General features: G+C 39.2%; 1 protein-coding gene across 4 annotated transcripts in view; it reads right to left on the reverse strand.

The window, feature by feature from the left end:
• Window positions 1-25,098, reverse strand: part of SH3D19 (SH3 domain containing 19) — a 172,595-nt gene that overhangs the window by 47,030 nt on the left and 100,467 nt on the right. For 2 of the 4 annotated variants that reach the window (XM_032412985.1, XM_032412988.1), the window contains one exon: window positions 4,439-4,479. In XM_032412985.1, the coding sequence (XP_032268876.1) occupies window positions 4,439-4,479 (41 nt within the window). The other 2 variants (XM_032412986.1, XM_032412987.1) reach the window with 2 other exon arrangements.

A 25,098-nucleotide genomic window follows, 5' to 3' on the forward strand; every position in this document is an offset into this window, starting at 1 on the left:
CCTATGCTTTAAAAGGAATTCAGGCACAACACGGATCTGCCATGCCGCTGTTTGTTCCCCCACCAGCACACTTGGATGGAAAAGGAAAGTTGATGCACCACCGTTTCAGAGAGTAAAGAAATAGGTTGTGGCAAGGAGACATCTGTGCAGACCAGGACATTCACCCACATAACCCCAGTAAACCTATAGTTTTTAACAACATTGCAAAAAAACCCCCAAAAAAACAAAACAAAACAAAAAACCCTAAAAACCATTTTGCAAAATCAATTTGCTACTTCAATAGGGATTAATTTTAAAGTATGAATACAGTACTCAAAGGGGAATCCAGTAGTCAATTTACGTTCTCTTAAATCTTTTCACTTGATTCTTCCCCTTCACACCAGAGGTGGTTAGTAACAGGAGCACCCTGGTTAGCTGAGGGGTACTCCCGCTCTGGAGGCAGCAGAACGAGGGAGAGAAAGTCTCCCAGCCTTATTGTGAATCTCCTCCACGTCCTTTGAGAATCACTGTTTTTCCGTCTCCTGCTTTGAATTTTTTTTCCTTCACATTCACTCATCTATGAAATCTCTTTTGTCCCAATCCTTACAGAATGACTGGTTCTTTTTGTCAGTGTTGAACAAGTTTAGTGGCTAGAAATACGTCAGATTTTCATACAGCATCTCACACTGTTCCTGCTAATTTCTCAACTATCCACTTCCTCTCATTCTCACTTTCCCAGATCAAACAGATCTGGTGTAGCTGTTGCCAGGACGAACGAATTTGCCCCCCACGCTCATACAGACCAACATGTTCCTTTTAACCCCTGCCACAGATTGCTAGCTAGTCTTTTGTGCATTTCGAATTAAGGCCCCAGTTAAAAGTTATCCTATCGTTCCACAGAATTATTTTCAAACTTGTCTAGTTTATATGGTTAAATTCTAAGTACAAAATAAATTCATATTCAGCTGTTTATAAAAGACTGAGATCTGGATTTACAATATTAGCACTAAGAAAGAATCCTCCTCAACTCCAACAGGATCATAAGCACGGAAGGACGCTCAGTGATCATCCTACTCCAACCTTAGAGATGGGGAGGATGGGACACAGAGAAGTTAAATGAATTATCCCAGGTCACATAGCCTATTATGGGAAGGGCTGGGACCCTTTGTTCCTTGAGGCAGTTTAACAACTCGTGGAGCCAGGAGAGCTGGATAATTCAAAATCATTGATTAGATGATGATCAGATGAAATAAACACACAGAAGGGTTATAATATTATAAGCATCATTGCTATAGTACTACCTTGCCAATGAAAATCACAATAAAAATAAAATAACTCACTAACATTTCCTTGAGACTGGGTATGATTTGGACGTGTTTGACATGATAACAAGAACATCTGTAGAGTTGAAAGCTCAATGACATTGTAGTCAGGCAGCTTATATTAAAATCTCAGATTTACCTCGTGAAGCCATTTCACCTTTCCGAGACTCAGTGACCCTACCATCTGTAAAATGGGGTTAACATCTACCATGCAGAGCATTGTCTTATAATGTATGTGAGCAGTTCCTGACTCACAGTAGGCATTCATTAGCTGAATCTGAATTTCAGAGAAAAATTTTCTCTTAAAAAGTTAATGACAGGAAAAGCATGAAATTCCAGATATTTCGAAGTATAATACCTTCAAAATTTTTACCCATAATATTTAGGGCTCACAAGGATGACTGCAGAAAGAAAAACCTCAGGTCTTGATTGGAACCAGTATCATTATGGAAGAATTTAAAATACAACCAGTAAAGGAATGTTGCTTTTAAAATGTGATGAAGTCTTTCTCCTTGCTGGAGAAACATGACTAAGTACGGGATAGTAAAACAGACATTTCACTGGATTGGGTAGGCCAAAAATTGTTTACAACTTTTTCTTACAGAATGGGCAAAAAGGCAAAAGAGAAGGGGAGGACACAATTATTCTTCATTCTGTATTTACATGGTATCACATGAGATGTTTGGCCTTCTTGCCTAAACATCCAGGAATAATACAACTAACAAGTATTTCTTTGAGTGTATGCAAAGTAACTGATACATAAGAATTAAAAGACGACGGAGTTAGTGTTTGTTTTTTTAAAAAAGATACCTCAAAGCAAGTTTTCCCGTTGTTTTGTCTCCTTCCTCTCTGCTAGGGCCCTATTTCACCAAATTCCTCTTTTTATGCTCCAGTCTGATCTCTCCGTCAATTCCTTCCCCACTGCCTACAAGTGTCTCCAAGTTTCCTCATCCTGAACAGTCATGTTCAAATCTCCTCTCTGATACTTGCCCTTCCTTCTTCTGTTTACCACCAAATGTCATACAAGAGTAGCCTACCCCAGCTGTCCTGACTTCCACATATTCCATCCATTATTCAAATTGAAGTGCAGCTTCCAATGTCAGTGTTCTACTGAAACTGCTCTCCCAGAGGTCACCACTGGCCTCCTAAGGGCCACATACGATGACCTATTCTCAACCATCTTTGGCTTGTTCTTGCTGCAGCATTAAGAGCTATTTGTGGTTCACTTATTCTTTTAAAAAACCTCCCCTCCCTTAACCTCTAATGTACAGTTGTCTCCTGTTTTTTTTTTTTTTTTTCCCTGATCATTACTTTTCAGCCTTTTTTTTTGGGGGGGGCCCACTCCACTTTGGCTGCCTTCTCCCAAAGCCTTGCATGGCATAGGGGCCTCAAGGTAAAAGCAAGATCCATCCTAGAGGATCTATGGGAAGTCAAGTACAAATTACAGTCCCCAACAAAGAGGTCCGAAAATCCAAGAAGAAGGCAGCAGACAGGACTCAGTCTCTCCTCCTTAGCAGGGAAGAATTTTTTGGGGTCATTCACCTTTTGCCCTACAGCACCCTAAAGGCAGAACTTGGGCTCAGACATCAGTATTTCCCAAGATTCTGTCCTTTGTCATCTTCTCTGGCCTCTATGTTTTCTCTTTAAGGGTTTAGCTACTCCTGGGTTTTGCCTATAACCTTGACAACCCCAAATTATATCTCCAGCAAAAAGTTCTTGCCTAAATTCCAGACCCTAATTTTCTTTTTATATTTTCTGTGTGTCCCATCTTGTCCACACACCACCCCGCCCTCAAAGGGCTCTAAGGCATGAATTTTCCATTTTCATATCTAAATTCCCTTCAACACATACTGTGGCATTCCCACATCTTTATAAATTCACCACCAACAAAAATAAAATGTGGGAAATGCAGAATATCCTTCTGTATTGCCACTTTACAAAATTTTCACTGCAATCGTTCAAATGCATGCTCTTCACAACCTGTGGATATCCTAAATGTATACTAAATATTACAAATTATGTTTCTAAAAATAGGATACATTCTTCTCAGGGTGGTGACCTCAGCTCAAATAATGCAAAGAACATCTAAAATCCCTCCTTTATCGGAAACCTCATTTCAAATGGAGCTGAGAGGCTGGCGGGGGGAGCTCTCACGCTCTACCACTTGTCGCCAATTGCAAATCCAACAGGAAGAGATGGAGCTCAGCAGATACTTCGTTGCTATGCCTTCAGGAAGAAGAAAGGCTTTCCTTCTCCCCCCGCAAAATCCCAGCCAATGAGACTGTCACAACTCAGTCAGTGAGAAGCCACTATATTTTGAACTCCCCAGTTTACTGCAATGGGCTTTTCCTTTATAACAGTCTTCCCAATTCCCCCCTTTTCTTACTAAAAGAATGTTCCTCTCTTTTGTTCTGCAGACTTGCCTATGGTTTTGCTGTAGCTTGCTTGTGCCACACTGCAATTCTCTGCTATTCTTGAACAAATCCATTTGGTTGGTTTAAAAAAAAAAAAAATCCCCTCCTTATTTTTGTTTAAAACAGGTAATCCATGTTCTGTTTAGTTTCCCTAACACTAAAGGGAACTTTGCAGAGACTTTTGTTAAAAATAATGTTAAAATTCTGCACCAAGAGCAAGTTTTAACCAAGAGGCGTCGTAAAGCTTTATCCAAGAGGTAAGGCTGAAAGTATGAATGCACCATTTTGGAGAGAATTCTATCATGGGCCAATCTCCACAGGCATTTATACAGTTAAATAAAAACACTATAGAAACAAACGAATCAAAAAGGACAGGGTTTAACATTTTTTACACCCATCAGATGTCTCTACCTATGGAAAATGGTAAATTTATTTTAGATCATAAAAACTGACCAGATAATCCAGATAATTTTTAAAAACTGTTTAGTTCTGTAAAAGAAAAATATTATTCTGAGGAACAGGCTTATCAATAAATGAAACTTGAAAAGAAAGTTGAAAAACTAACAGCTTGTCTGAAATGGTTTAATACTCCTGAGGAGAAGAGAGAAGCTACTTTTGTTGGATTCTTTGTAAGATTCATCAAATACAATCACTTGCTGGAAACCTAAACCATCATTTAAAATATCACAGGGGAAAATACAGAGCAGGAAAAAACAAACTTACATCTCTTGATAACCGCTCTAATGGATGACAAGGGTCCTTGGCTAGAAAAAGAAAGAAAGAAAACATTATTGTATTCCTTAATCCTTTTGAAGAAGAATCTTTCATAATGCCAGGTCATTTCTGGGACTCAATATGGCGCCAAGCAGCAACTCTGACATATTAGTTACTGCTTATCTCCTTACAAAACATAAATTTAAAGAAAGTTTTTTAATTGCCTTTGATATAAAATGTTTTATGGGAAATGAGAAGGCTGGTGAAGTATATGTGCAGTGCAAATAAAAATCTGCCTTAAAGTTGCTTTCATGGCTACCTACACACTGCATCTTCCAGTGATGTTTTAGACAGCGCTTGAAATCAGGCAGCAATTACATGGTAATCAAAAGAATTCTGACCCCCTATATCTCTTTTGTGTTTGACATGGGATTTCCTGTCTTCTCACATCAGATCAAAATAGATCATTTTTATAGTTAATTTGATCTAACAGCATTTCTTCCTAAGATTAGAACTTAAAACATCACCACCTAAAAATGAAAGTCTTCTGGTTCCTTTGAGTTTTGTTCAATGGCTGGTTGGTGCTGGGTGTCTCTGACTGTGTGACCCTGGGCAAGTCGCAGAAATGCTTCTGAGCCTCTGTTCACTCACTGGTCGAACCATTAGCTGCGAAGGTTTGTAACCACCAGTTTGTAAGGCTGTTTGTTTTTTTAGTCTTTATTCAAACTAGTTAGACTAATTGTTTTTGGAATCATTTAGAAAAAATATACAAACCTAAAACTTTAATGATATGATTTTTTTTAGGAAAAAAAAGCCTTCTTGTTTTTAAATTTTTTCACTTTTTTTCCTGAATGCTCTTAAAATTTAAACTTATTTTTGATCTTATTAAATTTATGCTTGTGGTAATCTATATAAATCATCTTGCTGTTTCTTAGGTAGAGAAGATAAAACTTTGGGAAGATGCAGTAACAGATCAGTTCATTTTATGGGAGGAACACTTTAAGAATATACTATTCTGCCAGACCAAACAAAAACAACATTACAGGAGGTCTCCAAGGTCATAAAACTAGGACTGTAATATAAAAACATGTGTTTTCAGCAGTACTGATTTTATGGTATCTTAAAAAAAATTCAAGTATAATTAACAGTTATAGTATCAGGTGTACAACATAATGATATCACAATTCTATACATTACTCAGTGCTCATCACAGTAAGTGTACTCTGCATCCCCTTCACCTACTTCATTCATCCTTTCACCCACTTCCTTTCTGGCAGCCACCAGTTTGTTCTCTGTATTTTAAGAATCTCATTTTTTTGTTTATCTCTTATTCGTTTGTTTCTTAAGTTCTACATGAGTGAAATCATACAGTATTTGTCTTTCTCTGACTGACTTATTCCACTTAGCATTAATACCCTCTAGATCCAGCCATGTTCGTTGGATAAGCAATGCTCATTTTTATTTATTTATTTTTTAGTAATCTCTACACTCAACATGGGGCTCAAACTCACAACTCTGAGATCAAGAGTTGCATGCTCTTCTGACTGAGCCAGCCAGGTGCCCCAGCAATGTTGTTTTTTTTTTTTTTAAGATTTTACTTATTTATTTGACAGAGAGAGAGAGGAGGGGAACAAAAGCAGGGGGAGTGGGAGGGAGAAGCAGGCTTCCCGCGGAGCAGGGAGCCCGATGCGGGGCTCAATCCCAGAACCCTGGCACCATGACCCGAGCCGAAGGCAGACGCTTTAATGACTGAGCTACCCAGGCGCCCCGTTATTATTATTTTTTTAATTTTATTTATTTTAGAAAGGGGGGAAAGATAGCACGTGTGGAGGGAGAAAGAGAATATCAAGCAGACTCCACGCTGAGCGCGGAGCCTGATGTAGGGCTTGATCACAGGACTCTGAGATCATGACCTGAGCCAAAACCAAGAGTCGAATGCTTAACCGACTATACCACCCGGGTGCCCCCCAGCAATGCTCATTTTTAAAAACAGTTCTTGGGGTGCCTGGGTGGCTCAGTCAGTTAAGCATCTGCCTTCGGCTCAGGTCATGATCTCAGGGTCCTGGGATTAAGCCCCACATCTGGCTTCCCGCTCAGTGAGGAGTTTGCTTCTCCCTCTCCCTCTGCTCCTCCCCTCTGCTCGTACTCTCTCTCTCTCCTCTCAAACAAATAAATAAAACCTAAAAAAAAAATAAAAAAAAAAAAATAAAAACAGTTCTTGAAGGCTTCCTATAATCAACTACTTGAAAAAATTAGCATAAGGTCATGAAGAAGAGCAACAGAACTAAAATGCAAAAGGTTGACTAAAGATTGTAGGAGAAACTTCTGGGTGCAAAAGTGGAGAGACTCTGCATGTTAATATTGTGTCTGTTGATTCAAGTCAAGCAATTAATAGAATCAAAATCAGTACTTACAGGCAGGGCCAAAAAAGCCACAATTTCATGCCTATGTCCAGGCAGAGCATACAGAATGTTACTGAATATCTATTATATCCTTGCTCATTACCATTGATCTGGTGGGATGTTATTATTTAAATAATAATATAAGTATTACCATAAATACTACCATATTACCTAAGCCGCTGTTACCTTTGTGAAGGAGGAAGGTGAACTGATTGGGGTAGAACATGGGGGTGTCTGGGTCGAAATGTCCCCGTCCCAAAAAAGATACATTGAAATCCTAACCCCAGTACCTCAGAATGTGACCTTTTTATGGAAACAGGGTCATTACAGATGTAATCAGTTAAGATGAAGTAATACTGGAGTAGGGTGGTGCCCTAATCCAATATGACTGGTGTCCTTAAAGAAAACCATGAGGAGAGAGACACAGAGGAAAGGGTCTAGATGACAATGAGGCAGAGACTGGAATTATGCAGCTGCAAGCTGAGGAATGCCAAAGATTGTCCACAAACCACCAGAAGCTAGCAAGAGGCAAGGAAGGATTCCCTTAGGATTTCAGAGGGAGCATGGCCCTGATGACACCTTGCTTTCAGACCTACAGCCTCCAGAGCTGTGAGACAATAAATTTCTGTTGTTTTAAGTCACCTAGTTTGTGGCACTTTGGTAGGGCAGTCTGGGAAACACATATGTGGGGTCTTCTGGGCACTGAGTAGATGTGATAATTCATTGAGCCATTTACTTTGTACATACATGTTACACTTCAATAGAAAGCTGGGTTGGAGGATAGGAGGGTGGTAGAAACCTTGGCACAAAACAGAATTCTCACTGAGGTCAGCCCAGGTTCTACAATTCTCAAGATTTACATCATCATGTTTAGGCTAGCTCTATAAGCCAACCAGCCAACCAACCAAGCAACCAAACAGGCAACCAACCAGCCAACCAACCAATCAGTATCTTATGTCTAAAACAGCATTTTCCCAACTCTAAAGTTTAAAGTTCTCCTTTCTAGGTTAACAGGCTCTGTGGCAGGGAAAATAAAAAAGGAGGCAAATGATGACTCCTTTTTCTCCATCTGTATGCAGAGCAAAGGCTATAGGTGAAGGTTCCACTCTGTATTTTTTTTTTTTAAGCTTTTATTTATATATTTGAGAGAGAGAAACAGAAACAGAGCATGAGCAGGGGGGAGGAGGCAGAGGGTAGAGGGAGAAGCGGGCTCTCCGCTGAGCAGGGAGCCCAATGCAGGGCTCGATCCCGGACCCTGAGATCATGACCTGAGTCGAAGGCAGACGCTTAACCAACTGAGCCACCCAGGCATCCCTCCATCTCTAGTCTTAAGCCCTCATGGAAGTTCTCCCTTAGCATGAGCTCAGGTTCATGTCTTAGCTGGGAACCTCCAGGAAGGATGGCCACTGTGGGACAGTAGACATGGCCACAGAACCACTGATCAGAGGAGGAAGCAGCAGAGCTTGGTGGTTCAGAGAGCTGGTACTAAAGTCCAAATGTTCATATGTACTCCTGGTGCTTCCACATGCTAGCTGGTGTGATTTCGTGCAAATTATTTAGCTTCTCTTCTCATTCTCTCGTGTATAAAATCGGGAATAACTTAACTCCTTCGTGAGGTTGTTGTGAAGAGTAAGAGGGAAAATCCATTAAAGCATCTTACACTGGGCCTGGAAAAAAGTGCGTGTTCAATAACACACTACTGTTATTGCAGCTTTATCACTGTTGATGTTTGTAATCTTCAGGGACATCACAAAGCATCTGACAACACATACAACCCTTGACAGGTTCTCACACTGGGGTGTGATATCACACAGAAGGCCTAACCATTTATGTTTTTAAAAGATTTTTTTTTTTTTGAGATTTACTTTGCTCTCCTCTGGTTTCTGCTGTTCCAATGGAGCCTGAGCCTAGGCCACTTGGCAAAACAAAGGACTGCCAAAGTGCATCTTCACTCCATTCTACACGTATAAACTTATGTCCTGGCCCTCGGCAGAGTTCATCTGGAGCTTCTGCCTTCTGCTCTTCAAGTACTGCTGCCCTTTGCTCTTAAGGGACAGATAAAAACCACTCCTGCCATGTGACAAAGACCCTTCTAGGAGGGAAATGAAGGGTTACGGGACACAGCTTTAGATTCTGAAGAGAAGAACCGAAAGCTGAGGTCAAGACAGAATAGTGCCAGGTCTAATTCCTGATGACTTATCTTCCTCCGGGACTCTGGGGGAGCTCCCTGGCTGTTCAGAGTCCCCTTCTATCCTTTCTTCCCACACTTTTACAGTAAGCCCTTTTCAGGCTGTGTTTTGGGTCACTGTCTACTACCGCATTTGCACATAGCCTTAGTGTTAAGGTGTTTTTAAGAAAGAAAATTGCATCTTAAAAGAGTTTAACGTGGGCGCCTGGGTGGCTCAGATGGTTAAGCGTCTGCCTTCGGCTCAGGTCATGATCTCAGGGTCCTGGGATCGAGTCCCGCATCGGGCTCCCTGCTCCTTGGGAGCCTGCTTCTCCCTCTGCTTCTCTCTCTCTGTGTCTAATGAATAAATAAATAAAATCTTTAAAAAAAAAAAAAAAAAAAAAAAGAGTTTAACGTAACGAAACGAATTTCTAATAAGATTTCAGCAATGAAGATGATGATGAAAACTGCTTACTCTTACATATGCCAAACACAAGATCTTTTTTACAAATGAAGAAAATAAGGTGTAGAGGTTAGGTATTCTGCCTGCAGTCACGTAGCTGGTAAGTGGCAGAACCAGATGTGAATGTACTACCATCTCATTACAGTCCAGAAGATTCATGCTTGAGTGGATGGGTAAAAGTTTCTAGATGCTTTACAAAGTTCAATCTGTAGGCAAGTATCCTCAAGCACAAAGCTAATCCAAAAAATTTCACATTGGAGTCACCTCCAGACTCTGCAGATGTAGGAGAAAACAAAATAAAAGTTCCTAGGCATGACGTTTTGATATTGTCAAAAAAAAAACAAAGCAAACCATAATGTTCATTCCTAATCTCACCTAAGAAAATCCAATTGGATCATGTTTTATTTATCATAATGAAACAGAGTCTAAAAAATATTTATTTATAGAGATTTTATTTATTTGTCAGAGAGAGAGCACAAGCAGGGGGAGAGGCACACAGAGGGAGAGGGGGAAGCACGCCTCCCGCTGAGCAGGGAGCCCAACGTGGGGCTTGATCCCAGGACCCCAGGATCATGACCTGAGCCGAAGGCAGACACTTGACCGAGTGAGCCACCCAGGCGTCCCCTAAAAAATATTTATACAACTTTCAAAGCAATATCTTATTTCCAAGCTTTAAATAATTTCCCCTGCCCCCTCTCTCTGGTGAGGAAAACTGTTTCCACAAACCAGAATAATACCTTCAAGTGCCCATCATCATTATCACACCTGGTTTTGGAGTTCCTTCTCTGTGCAGAGGCAACTGAATATACGGTTAAAAATATATTCTTTGTAAAAACACTCAATTAAAGCCATGGGCACATCATTAAAGTACTAGTCAGTAAAGTTATTTGCTTAACAAAGAGCTAAGCTAATGTGATCTAGAGGTGAGCCCTCTGATCAAGCTGATAAACCTGCCAGTGAACATAAAGTTTATCTCTTTGTACCACCTTCTCCAAAGGCTCTCAACATTTGGATTGATTCACCTCCACTTCCTAGCAGAAAGGTTTAATCAGATTTGTGTAATTTTTGCAGACTGGAAGAGGTATTCTGTTTCATCCATTCTCATACAACCAATGCTTATTACATATATAATATGTAATATTGTATATCCATACATCCCTACATATATACATACATAGAAGACACTAGGAATGCCTTGAAAGCATAGACTCTGCTCTCAGTGAGAAAGACAAATATTGCAACTGCCTTTCTATTAATAGTATGTAGGGGTAGGCAAAAGGTGCTATGGATGTAAAGCATCACTCCATTTTGGGGTCTTAGGGCAAGGCTTCCAAAACGTGACATGTGTATTGACGGAGACTGAAGAATGTGTAGGAGGAAAGGTTCTGAACAGGGAGTGACAGGCAGCATGTGCAACAAAAGACCAGGAGCAAGGGGGACAGCTGAACATGGTTTGAGCACAGCATATAAGGAAGCCATGGTAAGACGTAAAAAGGGACTGGAACTCAAATGCCATGCCAAAGTGAGAACATGCCATAAAGGTAAGTGCTGATGCCAGGCATCACCAGCCAGGTTAAACACTAAGAATCTATGGGTCAAGGATATGACAGCAAAGTGTCTCAAAAGCAAGTAAGAATTTATCAGGGCCATCTCCTTAGAACAAGCATTTTGACCATAGCTGGTCTGTATGTACCAACCATGGTATTCGTAGCATGCCTGCCTTTAAAAAAGCATTAATGAATAAACCCTGGAGTGCCAGTATTCTGTCTTAAAACTGTGGGCTGATCCACATTTTTAGGAACTAAATATACTGATGATAGGACTGACACACTAATATTTGATGAGATAAATAATGAGTGGAGGTGGGGAAGATAGAGGTGAGCAAGAGGAGGTTTCTGGAAGTGCCAGGAAGGCAATGGAGAAGTCTAGGGTGCTTTATTTATGCATGCAATTATTCATCTATGGACCTCTCACTATGTAGCTGGCATTATACCACAAACAGGAGACACCGATACGAATATACAACCTCTGCCCTCAAGAAGAATGCAGTCATGTTGATAAGATCAATAAATAAAAGATTAAAAAATGTGAAAAAAATGTCACACAAGGTATTGTAAGAGGTTAGAAGAGGGGTGTCCAACTTTAGCTCTAGGAGAGTTGAAAACAGAGCTGATGCTTGAATAGAGCTAACACAAGTTCTCATCCTTAGCACTACTGACATCTGTTAAAGATGAGGGGTTGTCCTATTTATTACAGGATGATGGGCAGCATCCCTGGCCTCTACCTACTGGATACCAAAAGCATACTTTCTCCCACCCCCTGCCAGCTGTGACAACCCAAAATGTCTCCAGACATTGCCAAATGTCCTCTGGGCAGGTACTGGGCAGGGGAGAATCACCCTCACTTGAGAACCACTAAGTTAGTGGCAACAAAACAGAGCGATAGGATTTATATGGATGTGAAAGAAGCTGACTTTGCCATTTCTGGTTGCCAAGTTGATGGTGGCAGTACTGGAATAAAATTGGGGGCTGGATGTGAAAGAACAGGACAAAGGCAATGAGAAGGAGAGAAGAAAAAAGTAAAAGGAATTTCTAGCACCAAGAACAGTTTTAGAAAAGTGGTACTCTGGTGATACCAGGTCAAAAAATGAGTCTTTCTCTGATGGAACATTTTTTCATTCTATGGAAAGAAAAAAAAAAAAAAAAAGCCCTTTCTAAGTCAGGTGTTTATAAATCAAGCATTGCCTACACTTAAAAAAATGATAGTTATTTCAGGACTACAATAAGCAAAACTTCTTGACTTGTTCCATTTCAAAAAACAAAAACCCCCAAAACCAAAACACCTTATATGTACTTTTATGAACAAAGCCTTGGGCCAACCCTGATTTGCTTCTCAAAACAGAAAGCAATAATGTTATTATCATGACAAATACTGTGTTTTCATCTTGTGTATCAGTCCAACTTTTATCATCCTATGTTACCTGGTAGAATAAGGTAATATTATGTAATGGGAGAAGAAAGTATGAGTTAGTAAATAATATTGTGCTACTGAGACAAATATAGAGCTATAATGCCATTTTAATAATGCCTAAATTAATATCATCATCATCATAATACGTAGAGCCATATATGATAAACTGTAGGGAATGGAAAAGAAGAGTGTATTACTTGAAATTAATGAACACAATTACGCATTAGTTCTAAAATTCTGATGAACCTCCATAGTTTAAAGTCTGGGTATATACAAGGGGGTGAATTCCTTCTTAAGAATTAGAGAAAGATGAATAAAGAAAAATAATTGAGGGGGCGCCTGGGTGGCTCAGATGGTTGAGCGTCTGCCTTCGGCTCAGGTCATGATCCCAGGGTCCTGGGATCGAGCCCCACATTGGGCTTCTGGCTCAGCAAGGAGTCTGCTTCTCCCTCTCCCTCTGCCTCTCCCACTGCTCATGCTCTCTCTCTCTGTATCTCTGTGTCTCAAATGAATAAATAAAAAAATCTTAAAAAAAGAAAAATAATTGAGATCCAGCCAAATGGCTTTTGCTAAAGCTAAAAACTATTAACAAAACTACAAAATATTTCTATTAATACTCTGAAAGCTTTAGGAAAAAAGTTATAGGAGTTCTGATTTCACTTTTTTATCACCATTGACAGCTCAATTATAGTAATTAAGATCTATAATACAACATCAAGTTACACTGGGAATTTTTCTACTTAATCTTTTTCAAAGCAAGCAAATCGTATCTGTGATCTTTACACAGTTTCAGAACAAATAAAGCCAATACATATTTAAATGAGGTTTCATTAACACACCCTACCCATTATAAATTTGTAAAATGAGGTTTTTTTGGTCTTTTTTTAAAGATTTATTTAGGGACATCTGGGTGGCTCAGTTGGTTAAGTGTCTGCCTTCAGCTCAGGTCATGATCCTGGGGTCCTGGGATCGAGCCCCACGTTGGGCTCCTTGCTCAAAAGGGAGTTGCTTCTGGGGCGCCTGTGTGGCTCAGTCGTTAAGCGTCTGCCTTCGGCTCAGGTCATGATCCCAGGGTCCTGGGATCGAGCCCCGCATCGGGCTGCCTGCTCCGCGGGAAGCCTGCTTCTCCCTCTCCCACTCCCCCTGCTTGTGTTCCCTCTCTCGCTGTCTCTCTCTGTCAAATAAATAAATAAAATCTTTAAAAAAAAAAAAAAAAAAAAAAAGGGAGTTGCTTCTCCCTCTGCCTGCCGCTGCCCCTGCTTGTGCTCTCTCTCTCTGTCTCTGACAAATAAATAAAATCTTAAAAAAAAAAAAAGCTTTATTTATTTGAGAGAGAAAGACAGAGGGAGCAAGCAGAGGGAGAGGAAGACAAACAGATTCCCCACTTAACGAACTGAGCCATCCAGGTACCCTGTAAAATGAGTTCTATTAACAGTCATATCTGTGAGCATAAAAAATATGGAGGAGGACAGGTAGAGAAAAAGCAAATAGGATGCATGATGTACCTACTGGGGCATCATGACTATAGTGGGAAGAATAAAGAATTTGAAGCCAGCCAGATAACTGCTTTCATATTTCCAACTTACTTATTTGCTGGAACTGTTTTCTTTGTTTTCTTTCTAATGTCTATCTTATGACTTGTTACTAAGATTGAATGAAAAAAAAAACTACATAAAATATACAGCACAGAGCTTGGCATATATTAGAGTCTCAAAAAATGTTGCTTGTATTTCCTATTTTCCAATACACAATTTTGTCTAGTCCATAACTGTATGAGGCTGGAATTTCAGGGGCTATCCTGCCAACACCAGTTGAATTACCCTATAGTTATCATAACCTTATAAATTCAAATAATTGATCATTTGCATTTCAGTTGCAATTATTATTCACTACTTACAACCCTTCTGAGATTCACAATGCATACTTCTCATATACCAAATCTCCTACCAAGCCGAAGCAATAACAAAGCCAAGAGAACAAAATAGACTGACAAGCTTCTGTGATCACTGTATTATCCCTACTGAGAACACAGATCTCTATTCCTTTCCGGCACCCTTTCCATGATGTTTTTCACAAAATGGACATGGTGATCAGTAGCTCTAAAGAGTTTCATATTTCTTTAGCTCTATTAAACAAAAAAATCCCACAAGTGTTCAAAGATCCTGGAAGAGGCTTTCAACTCTACTATTAATAACTACAGTATATTAAAAATTAGAATATGTTGCCCTGCCCTTCCCATTCTTTGTTTTCTCTGGGTTTTTTTCCCCTACACAGGAATGTCTTGACTTCCTAATTAGACTGCCAACTTCTCTACTCATTTTTATAGTGCAAGTCAGTGGAACTGTATCCTGTGCTCACCGAACTCCTGTGAACTCAATACTACTCACAGAGAGAAATAAATATAATTTGAATAGTACAGGCAATCCCACCTACAATTTACTTAATAAGCAAATCCCCCCAAATAATTTTGCTGCTGGTTTTGTTCTGCCGGTCTTTATTCCCAGTTACATCTTCTTGTATGCTCACTTTGCTAAGAGTGTCTGGGTCTAATATTTAACAATAGATATTCTTCATACAAAATGTCACCTTGATGAACATCTGGTACTCAAGAGAAGGAAAACTGGCCAGGTTTGCCTTAAGAAATGGTACATTACTATTTTTTTTAAAGATTTTATTTATTTTAGGGACGCCTGGGTGGCTCAGTTGGTTAAGCATCTGCCTTCGGCTCAGGTCATGATCCCAGGGTCCTGGGATCGAGCCCCGCATCGGGCTCCCTGCTTGGCAGGGAGCCTGCTTCTCCTTCTCCCTCTACTGTTCCCCCTGCTTGTGCTCTCTCGCTCTGTCAAATAAATAAATAAAACCTTTTTTATTTATTTAATTAGAGAGAAAGCGAGAGAGCGAGAGAGCACACGAGCCAGGGGGAGGAGCAGAGGGAGAGGGAGAAGCAGACTGCCTGCTCAGCAGGGAGCCCGATGTGGGGCTCCATCCCAGGAGCTTGGGATCATGACCTGAGCCGAATGCAGCAGCTCAACCAACTGAGCCACCTAGGAGCCCCAAGAAATGGTACATTAGACTCCAACATGGCACCTAATTTGGCAACAAACACTGTACTTCAAGTGTCAATTAACAGAAATTTCGGGGGTCAATCAGCCTAATCACACATTTTCTTTTTTTTTTTATTTTTTTTTTTTTAAAGATTTTATTTATTTATTTGACAGAGAGAGACACAGCGAGAGAGGGAACACAAGCAGGGGGAGTGGGAGAGGGAGAAGCAGGCTTCCCGCCGAGCAGGGAGCCCGATGTGGGGCTCGATCCCAGGACCCTGGGATCATGACCTGAGCCGAAGGCAGACGCTTAACGACTGAGCCACCCAGGCGCCCCTAATCACACATTTTCATTGTACTGTATCTTTAGAACCTGTCTGTTTATTATATTTAAACCTCTGGTAATTCCCAACTAATAAGGAGCACAAAATCTTCCCTGGTGTGCTAAATTTCAAACCATGTATAATATACAATAACATACAGTGAGATTAATCAGAAAAAACTTATCTGAGTGGGTTATCTTATATGATGTAGAACACATACAACTAATTTTGAGAGGAGATATAGGGCATAATGTTTACTCAGCACCTAAGAAAGGTGGTATTTACTGTAACATGGGGCAGCAGGATCTTTAACCTCGTCAAATGTGAACACAAAAAAGGTTGAAAACTAATGATCTGAAGTGTGAATGTGTTCAATAAACATCTACTGAATAAACCAAGGAATTAATAACCAAAATATATTTTTTCTAGGGTTATATATTTCATCCACAGCCTACCTAAAGTGATCTGTAGAAAGAGTTTTAACAGAAAACCTAGAAAGACAAAAAGGGCTAAAATCTAATCCTCTCTTTTCTGGATATACAGCGATATAGTAGGATTAAATTTTATGATTACAAGTTATTTGTTGGTAAAAGGCAAAAAAAGGGATAGCATAGTATTTTGTTTTTTTAAGATTTTATTTACGTATTTGCCAGAGAGAGAGAGAAAGAGAGCACAAGCAGGAGGGGAGCGGCAGGCAGAGGGAGAAAGCAGGCTCCCCGCTAAGCAAGGAGCCCGATGTGGGACTCGATCCCAGAACCCTGGGATCATGACCTGAGCCGAAGGCAGATGCTTAACTGACTGAGCCACCCAGGCGTTCCAGGATAGCACAGTTCTTAAGGGGTATCCATTGTATGCCAGGAAAAAGTGACGGGAATAAGAAAATGTTAGACAAATATAAGGCAGTTGCAGTTTGAAACATCCCAATTGCATCCAGAGACTGATTTTTCAAATTTTGTTTTATTAGCTGGTTATTTCTGTATTTTTGACCAAAACACAATCATTCACTTAACTGTTAAGAGTAAATATTCAATTTTCAGGAAATTTAATGCTTATGCAATTCCAGGTATTATGCTAAGTACCAAAGAAACAAGATCAACTAGGACATGGACCCTGCCCATAAGATACTCATAGTTTAGTCAGAAGCCTAGACAAGAGAAGAGCTTATGATCTGCTTGTGTTCGGTTTTTCTTAAAATTAGGACTTTCATATACTTTTTACCTTGTATCAGAAGTATTCTGGTGTGTTATTTCCTCTACTAGACTACAAAGTCCTTCTCAGGCAATGCACATATTGGAATGGTGCTAAAACTTAAATTAAAAAAAAAAAAAAAAAAAACTACGGCAAATTTTTTAAATTATAGCAATTTTTAAAGTCCTCTCAGCATGTTCAGATTCTATGCCATGTAATATTTTAGATCATATGTAAAGAACAAGTCTTCCTAAAACAACTGACTCATCCAATTACACCCTATTTAACAATGACTTTTAAAGAATGTAGAGAGAAGGGGCACCTGGGTGGCTCAGATTGTTAAGCGTCTGCCTTCGGCTCAGGTCATGATCCCAGGGTCCTGGGATGGAGTCCCACATCGGGCTCCCTGCTCCTTGGGAGCCTGCTTCTCCCTCTGCCTCTCTCTCTCTGTCTCTCATGAATAAATAAATAAAATATTTAAAAAAAAAAAAAAAGAATGTAGAGAGAAGTTCTTAAAAAAAAAAAAAGACTAGAAAACCCACACCCTTCTCTAAAACCTGGCATCCTGGTTTCCAAAACTACATGCATCAGAGCTTCTACCTAAAAAGATTGATACATCCCTTTGGACACTTCTTTATGGACATTCAAGGAAAACCTGGTATTAAGTCCTATGACAGACATGAGACTGGCCTGGGACCCTACCTGGCAAGAGAAGTCAGAACATGGAAAGTTTGGCAGAAACCCAAAGAGTCACTAGGTCATACTACAGAAGGAAAAATTAAAAGCAGATTTCCCTACATCACAGTCCATATATGGAGTCCTAACACCTACACAATAAGAAAACAAACATCAAGTAAAAAAGCCCTCTGTCCAAAGATGAAAGAATGCTCAAGGAGAAAAGAAGGGGAAAAATTTCTCAAAACCTACTAGTTTATCACCTACCTGGAAACACCTGCTTTATGGTGTTTGTTTTTTACTAAATATATAAATATTCCAATACGTTCGTTCCCATCAATACACATAATCTACTTTTGTCTTCCCTTGGTTCTATGATGCAAAATTAATAGAAGACAGTGGGCTGTAGAAAGTGGTAAGGACACTGCCTCCCACACTTGCTGCTGTGAACTCAGAGGCATACCTGGTAACACTCTCAATGTGAGAGTTACGGAGAAGAGCTCTTAATTCTTACATTTCTGGCTATCACTTTTAGTTATCTTTTACTTCCTTTTTTTTTTTTAAGATTTTATTAATTTATTTGACAGAGAGAGAGAGAGACAGCAAGAGAGGGAACACAAGCAGGGGGAGTGGGAGAGGGAGAAGCAGGCTTTCCCGCTGAGCAGGGAGCCCCATGCGGGGCTCTATCCCAGGACCCTGGGATCATGACCTGAGCTGAAGGCAGACGCTTAACGACTGAGCCACCCAGGCACCCCAATCTTTTTACTTCCTTAATGCATGAACAAATCTAATACTTTAAAAATAACCTGAAATTAACTAATGATGTAGTGTATGGTGATTAACATAACAATAAAAAATTAAAAAAAAATAACCTGAAATTAACTATTCTTTTAGGGACATTGAAAATCAAAGGAACATATATATATGGGTAAGAAAATGACAATATCTGATTAATAAATTATTTTAATTTTAGGTCATACACAAAAGGGTAGGAAGGAGGGAAAGATGAAAAGTGGAATTAGACTCCATATACAACCTGATAAACCTATCAAAGTAAAAGTGGGTGGATTATTTAGTGGAGATACAATTAGTATAGACCAATATTTTTGGGTTTTGTTTTGACATCATTCCTGACCCATTTTGAATCATTCAGTATTGAAACCTAGAAGACATAACTGCATAGCACAAGTGCCTGGTATTTCTTGATGATGTGGCAATCAAAATCAGCACTAAAACTCAAAAGGTCCAGAAGCAGCTCATATTTGGAGCTGAGTTAGCAACAAAATATGTTAAAAACAAAGTGGTGTGTGCATGCATATGAATATTTGGAAAGATGTCTTAACCTTAGCATTCCAATGAGACCAAATTCGTATTAATTAAAATTCAGCATCTTATGGGCAAGGGTCCATGTCCCAGTATAATATTCTCTTATAAAAAATAAAACCTTACTATTAATAAAAACATATGAAAAATCAGAGGGTTTAGTAAAAGGCAGCAGAGAAATAAAAAAGGTGAGAAACATGATTTTGTGTTTCTCCATTCTTTATGGGATTAAAATAACACTGCCTCAAGGGATGATAGCTTGCTATTTTTCACCGCAAAAACAAATACATATTTTAAGCATCTGAAACTGACCAAAATATTAATTAAGTGATGCTCCCAACAAGTTAGAAAGAAATTAGGTCAGTCTGAAACCCTGACTTTAAAAATCTAAAAAAGGTATTACTTCTAAAATGTTAGCTCTCTTTTTTATTTAAAATATCGAGGCAGATAGTTTTAAAAAGCTAGGTTTAAATGTTATTAATAAAAATAATAAATTATTTAGATTATAGGATGCTACAAGATTTTTCTACACTAATAATTTTTTAAAGTATCTTTTAAAGGAGAGTGCCATAGCCACCCATCTCTCACTTATAATCTCTTGATCAAAGGTATTAAGTTGGCTAAAGCCCTTCCTTTTGCCCTTTGTAAAATGCATTACATTTCTATCTTTTCACCAAATCTTAGTAATATCTAAAGCAGAATAGACTTAATCAACGGTGGAGGAAACAATGAAGCAATAAACATATACACAACAGCAAAACCTAATCAATATAATTTCATATATTAAAGGCCTTAAGAAAGCCTTCATTTTACTAATAAAAACAAATAATTTTTCAAAGTTTTTATTCAAATTCCAGTTAGTTAATCTACAGTGTAATATTAGTTTCAGGCATACAATATTAGTGATTCACACTTTCATACATCACCCAGTGCTCATCACAAGTGCATTCCTTAATCCCCATCATCTATTTCACCCATCTCCCCACCACCTCCCCTCCAGTAACCATCAGTGTGTTCTCTGTAGTTAAGAGTCTGTTTCTTGGTTTGCCTCTCTCTCTGTTTTTCCCCCTTGCTAGTCTGTTTCCTTTCTTTCTTAAATTCCAGGTATGAATGAAATCATATATTTGTCTTTCTCTGACTGACTTACTGAACCTAGCATAATACTCTTTGGCTCCATCCATTTCATCGCAAATGGCAATATTTCATTTTTTATGGTTGAGTAATATTCCACTGCATGTATACACCACATCTTCTTTTTGCTTTCTCACATCTAGGGTTAGTATTAGGGCTAGGGCCAGGATTAGGGTCAGGTAAGACCAGGGTGAGGGTATGTGCCTCATATCTTGCAGGTCAGAGACGACCCCAGAGGGTTAGGTTTATGGTTAGGGTTCAAGTTAGGGGTTAGGAGTTAGGCTTCTGGTTTGTGCCTGGCATCCTGCAGTTCAGAGACCTCTTCAGGGAATAAAACCAGGCTTTGCTGGCAGCGAAGAATAGACACGGCCGAGATCTACTGAACTGAGGCAAGGAGTTGCCTTGGGGCTCCAGATCCTCTTCTTTAAATAGAAACAAATTTTTAAAAATTCATTTAACCAAGTCCTTCAAAAACAGGCAGTTCTTAAAGAGTTTCTGTTAAAGCCAAAGACTTTGACCAAGAATGTAAGACGGAACACAGAAACAGCTGAGTTCATTCTAACAACACATGATTTGTTCTCTGGGAACTGGAACAGAAACTTCAACAGTGAGTAGGCATGAAAACTTTTACTGCAAATATTCAATAACTTCTCCATTATATAAGGAGTGCAAGCAGTGTGCACATCAGCTAATATCTATTTTTTGCAAAGCCACTGGAAAACTTTACCCCTGGAGAGCAAGAATATATGTGGTAGCTAAAGCACTTAAAGTCTTTTAAAATTATGACTATCAAGAGTTATATGAAATTACCCAACAGGTATAGCAGTAGACAGGCATAGGCTGGGGAGCAGAAAAGCAGATTTTAGGATACATACTATGTATTTGAGGATACCTTCATTTAAGTGTATGACTTCATTAAGCCTGTAGGCACTGAGTCCATCTGCCCTCAAACAGGTAATTCTATATTTACAGGATTTAAAAAAGACTCACAGAGAGTACAATGTGCCTCCTATAAGCATCAGAAGGAGGCAGAAAGGAGAGGAGCAAGAAGGTAACAGAAGAGGATGTAGGACAGAACCGCAGGTATGGGGTCCGGCTGAACGAAGGATGGAGCACTACATGTGAGGATGAGGGAAACAAGGTTTCCAAACACTCTCCACATAAGGACTCTGCCTGAGGAATGATGAAGCCCATACTGGCGCCACACTTTGAAATAAACAACGCGCTACACAGGAGATTTATGCTACCCCTGTCCCCATTCATTCTCTCCTCTTGCACTCACACTGGAGAGGAGAGGCATTTTATTTAGCTACTCTCACCAAGTCCCTCTTATGGCTGAAATGGCTTTGCACTCTGTGGCAGAGACACAAAGCATGGCCAACTGGTATTAGAATTTACTTCTGTAAGGTAGATAAACAGATCCCCAAACCGAATATTTAGTATGAGCTCACTGTATTTATTTTTTATTTTTTTAGATTTTTTTTATTTTTTATTTGAGAGAGAGAGTATGAGATGGGGAGAGGCAGATGGAGAAAGAGAGGCAGACTCCCCACCGAGCAGGGACCCAATGTGGGACACGATCCCAGAACCCCGAGATCATGACCCAAGCCGAAGGTAGACACTTAACCAACTAAGCCACCCAGGTGTCCCTGAGCTCATTATTTTTTAAAAAGTGATTTAAAAATGCCTTATTTTTAAAATCTTACTTAAAAAAACTATATATGTGTATATACAAACACATATACATACAAATACATGCACACCCATATACACATACAAATACGTACTATATATTATGTATTTTTATATTTTTTTACTTATATAAGAAAAATGAGAACTTATCTGCCCAGTGGTGTGCTGGCGCCAGCTCATACTGGCTTATGAGAGCTGACAAATTTTCAGAACTTTTGCAGGCCAGTTGTTAGACAGCCGTTATTAAAAATTATATAAACTTACATAAAGTATACGAACTTACAATTAACGAATCACACAAAAGCAAAAGTAATAAATACTCAAAACTTACTTCCTATTTCTTTTACCACATTTTACTATTATCTATGCTCTTGAGATTATTAATGCCTATTACGTCTGTACGGTGGAAATACTATATAATGATGTGCTACTGAGCAACTCTTTCCAATTCACCATCAGTGGTGTCATGTTCATAGCTTGAAATTGGCTACGGTTGGAGGGTTTACAAACAAAAATTGGCAAACCAGGGCTTAATTTATCACTTTATTGATTGTTTAGATTTAAGAAAATGTTAATAATGCAGATTCAACATAACATGTTGTGTTTGTAGAGGTTACATTATGAATAGCACAAAACACTGAGGAAACATTCTTCCAATATTTGAATACTATTATCTGAATCCGCAAAGAAGTTGCTCAGCTCATAAAACAAAGGGGTGGAAATTCTGACATATGTTTCGGTGGTTTCACTTTCATCTTACTCATTAATATAAACAAAAATATCAACCAACATTCATATTAGAATTACACTCAAAAGAGCTGGTTGTTAGACATTTACCAGCACACCACCGCATATGCCCAAAATGTTAACCACTATAGTTGTTTCTAAAAGGTACAGATTATGATTCGCTATCTACTTACTTTTCTGTATTTCCCAAGTTTTATATAATAAACATTATTGTTTCTATAAGTTATCTTTTAAAAAGATTTGCTGTAGCAAAAAAACAAAACAAAAAGTAATAGATTCATGGGGTGCCTGGCTGGCTCAGTCAGTAGAGCATACAACTCCTAATCTCGGGATTGTGGGTTCGAGCCCCACACTGGGCATAGATACTACTTAAGAAAATTAAATTAGAAAGGTTCATGTCAAATTTATGACTTTTGAATAATTAAAGTTGCATGCAAACCATCACATAATTAATCACCTTCTGGAAACAGCAGGAGGAGATCAAATCAAGATGCCATGACAGCAGTGAAAATCCTCCCAGATTCCTAGCACAAACAGTAGCACGCCTATAACTTCAAAACCATTTACAAAAAGAAAACCATGTATTTCATAAATCTCTACTGCTCCAGCATAAAATAAAAAGCCAAGGAGTTAATAATCAAATTAAGTGAACATAAACATTTAGAATTTAAAAATCATTGATGTAACTATTATTCTCTTAGTATATTCTATGTTCTAGGGATTCTCCTAGGTGCCAGGGAACTAGAGTAAAAAAGATGAGCCCCTGGTCCAGTTAAGTGGAGAAGACAGGAAAGTAAACAGGCAATTTGTCTTTAAGTGGGTAATTTTAATACAGATTAGGAAATGTGAAAACATCCAAGGATATACGGAATCTTTAAAATATGTATCACAGATACAGAACTAATCATGAATGTCAATTCAAATGAAATACAACTGACAGAGAGTAAAATATAATGAAGTTTTTAAAAATAATAAAATAGATCCTCAGTGGCAAGACTGTGCAGATATGAACAGTAACATTTATCTCCTTGCAGCACCCAAAGCCAAAGTCACTCCTCAAACTCCCACAGCTCGTCCAGTGTTGGCATTTTCAGAACTGGCTTGGCATGATGGTCCAGCCTTAGATCAAACTTCTAGTGTCACTCAAGATCATCCTGCTCACACCTATAACCAATGGCTGTCACCTTTAGAATGTCTGTAAGAGATGCAAGTTGTTTCTGGGCCATGGGCCATCCTGTTATGAGAATTCCCAACAATGGAAATCAACTGAAACGAATGCGTATATGAACAGATGGATGGGCAGGTAAGCAGGTGGACAAACAGGCAGATGAATAGATGGATAAACTTTTTTCTTAACAACCTTACTTTCAAAAAAGAAGATACATTATTTAGTAATTTGGACTACCTGTAGGTCCCACCTATCCAGGTAGCAAACATCCTTCCTATTTTATTGATGGAGTGGCAGAGAGATGAAAGCCTCGCCAAACACCTGAAGCTGGTGTCATAAAGTCACCCATTTTGCTTCCAGACAGATACTCTGTTAAAACTAGGGCCATAATTTTCCTAGGAGGCATATACAGCTGTTTCGGGCTGAGGGAACCCAGTCAGATGATATTTGGGATTCTTTGTGGAATTTGGAGAGGATAAGAAGAGAAGATGGAGACAAAGAGGAAAGAGAAACGTAGCTGTTGGTGGTAGGGTTAGCATCTACGACATGAGTCCAAACTCTACTTCAGATTCTACCTCATTCCCACGAGCCACAACCCTGATGCCAAGGGTCTAAGAAAGCCTGGGTGGAATTTCCCTGAAAGGACAGTCAATAACAGCGGCAACTGTTCCCCATCATCGCCACCAGCGATGTGGAACAATCCTGGGAAGTCGGGTAGGGGAGCAGGGCTACCAGATGATTTCAGCAGCCTGAGAAGACAACAGTGTTTTAAGATAACCAACACACAAATACAAATCAGAAAGGTTTTCTCTAGCTCATTTATTTTTGCAGGTAGCCTCAAAAAGGAATACACTTCTTGAGCTCCTGAGATTTCTAGTTGTTTCTAGTCCTTCTCTCAAATCAAGAAACATTCACTCATCATCTGTTCCGTATCAAACCTGGAGATACAAAGATGAACATCAGCCTTCCGGTGGGGAGCCAGACTTATAAACATATAAACTATAATACAAGATGATTTGTGCTCCAGCTAGAATTATGCTGAAGTAATTAGGAAGGGATCTTCAATTTGTTCATTTTATCCCTGTGATATCAAAATGTTTCAAATAGTAACTTTGGTCCTGATTTAAAAGTCTAACATAGGGGTGCCTGGGTGGCTCAGTCGGTTGGGCGTCTGCCTTCGGCTCAGGTCATGATCCCAGGGTCCAGGGATCGAGCCCCACATCGGGCTCCATGCTCGGTGGGTAGCCTGCTTCTCCCTCTCCCTCTGCTTGTAAATCTTAAAAAAAAAAAAGTTTAACATAAAGACTGTACTTGTATATCCTTTTAACTCTAACATTTCAGAAGTATTTGTTTTCAAACTAGGACTTTCTATAGGA

Source organism: Phoca vitulina, unplaced genomic scaffold (assembly GCF_004348235.1).
Source record: "Phoca vitulina isolate PV1807 unplaced genomic scaffold, GSC_HSeal_1.0 scaffold14, whole genome shotgun sequence".
Taxonomy (NCBI): Eukaryota; Metazoa; Chordata; class Mammalia; order Carnivora; family Phocidae; genus Phoca; species Phoca vitulina.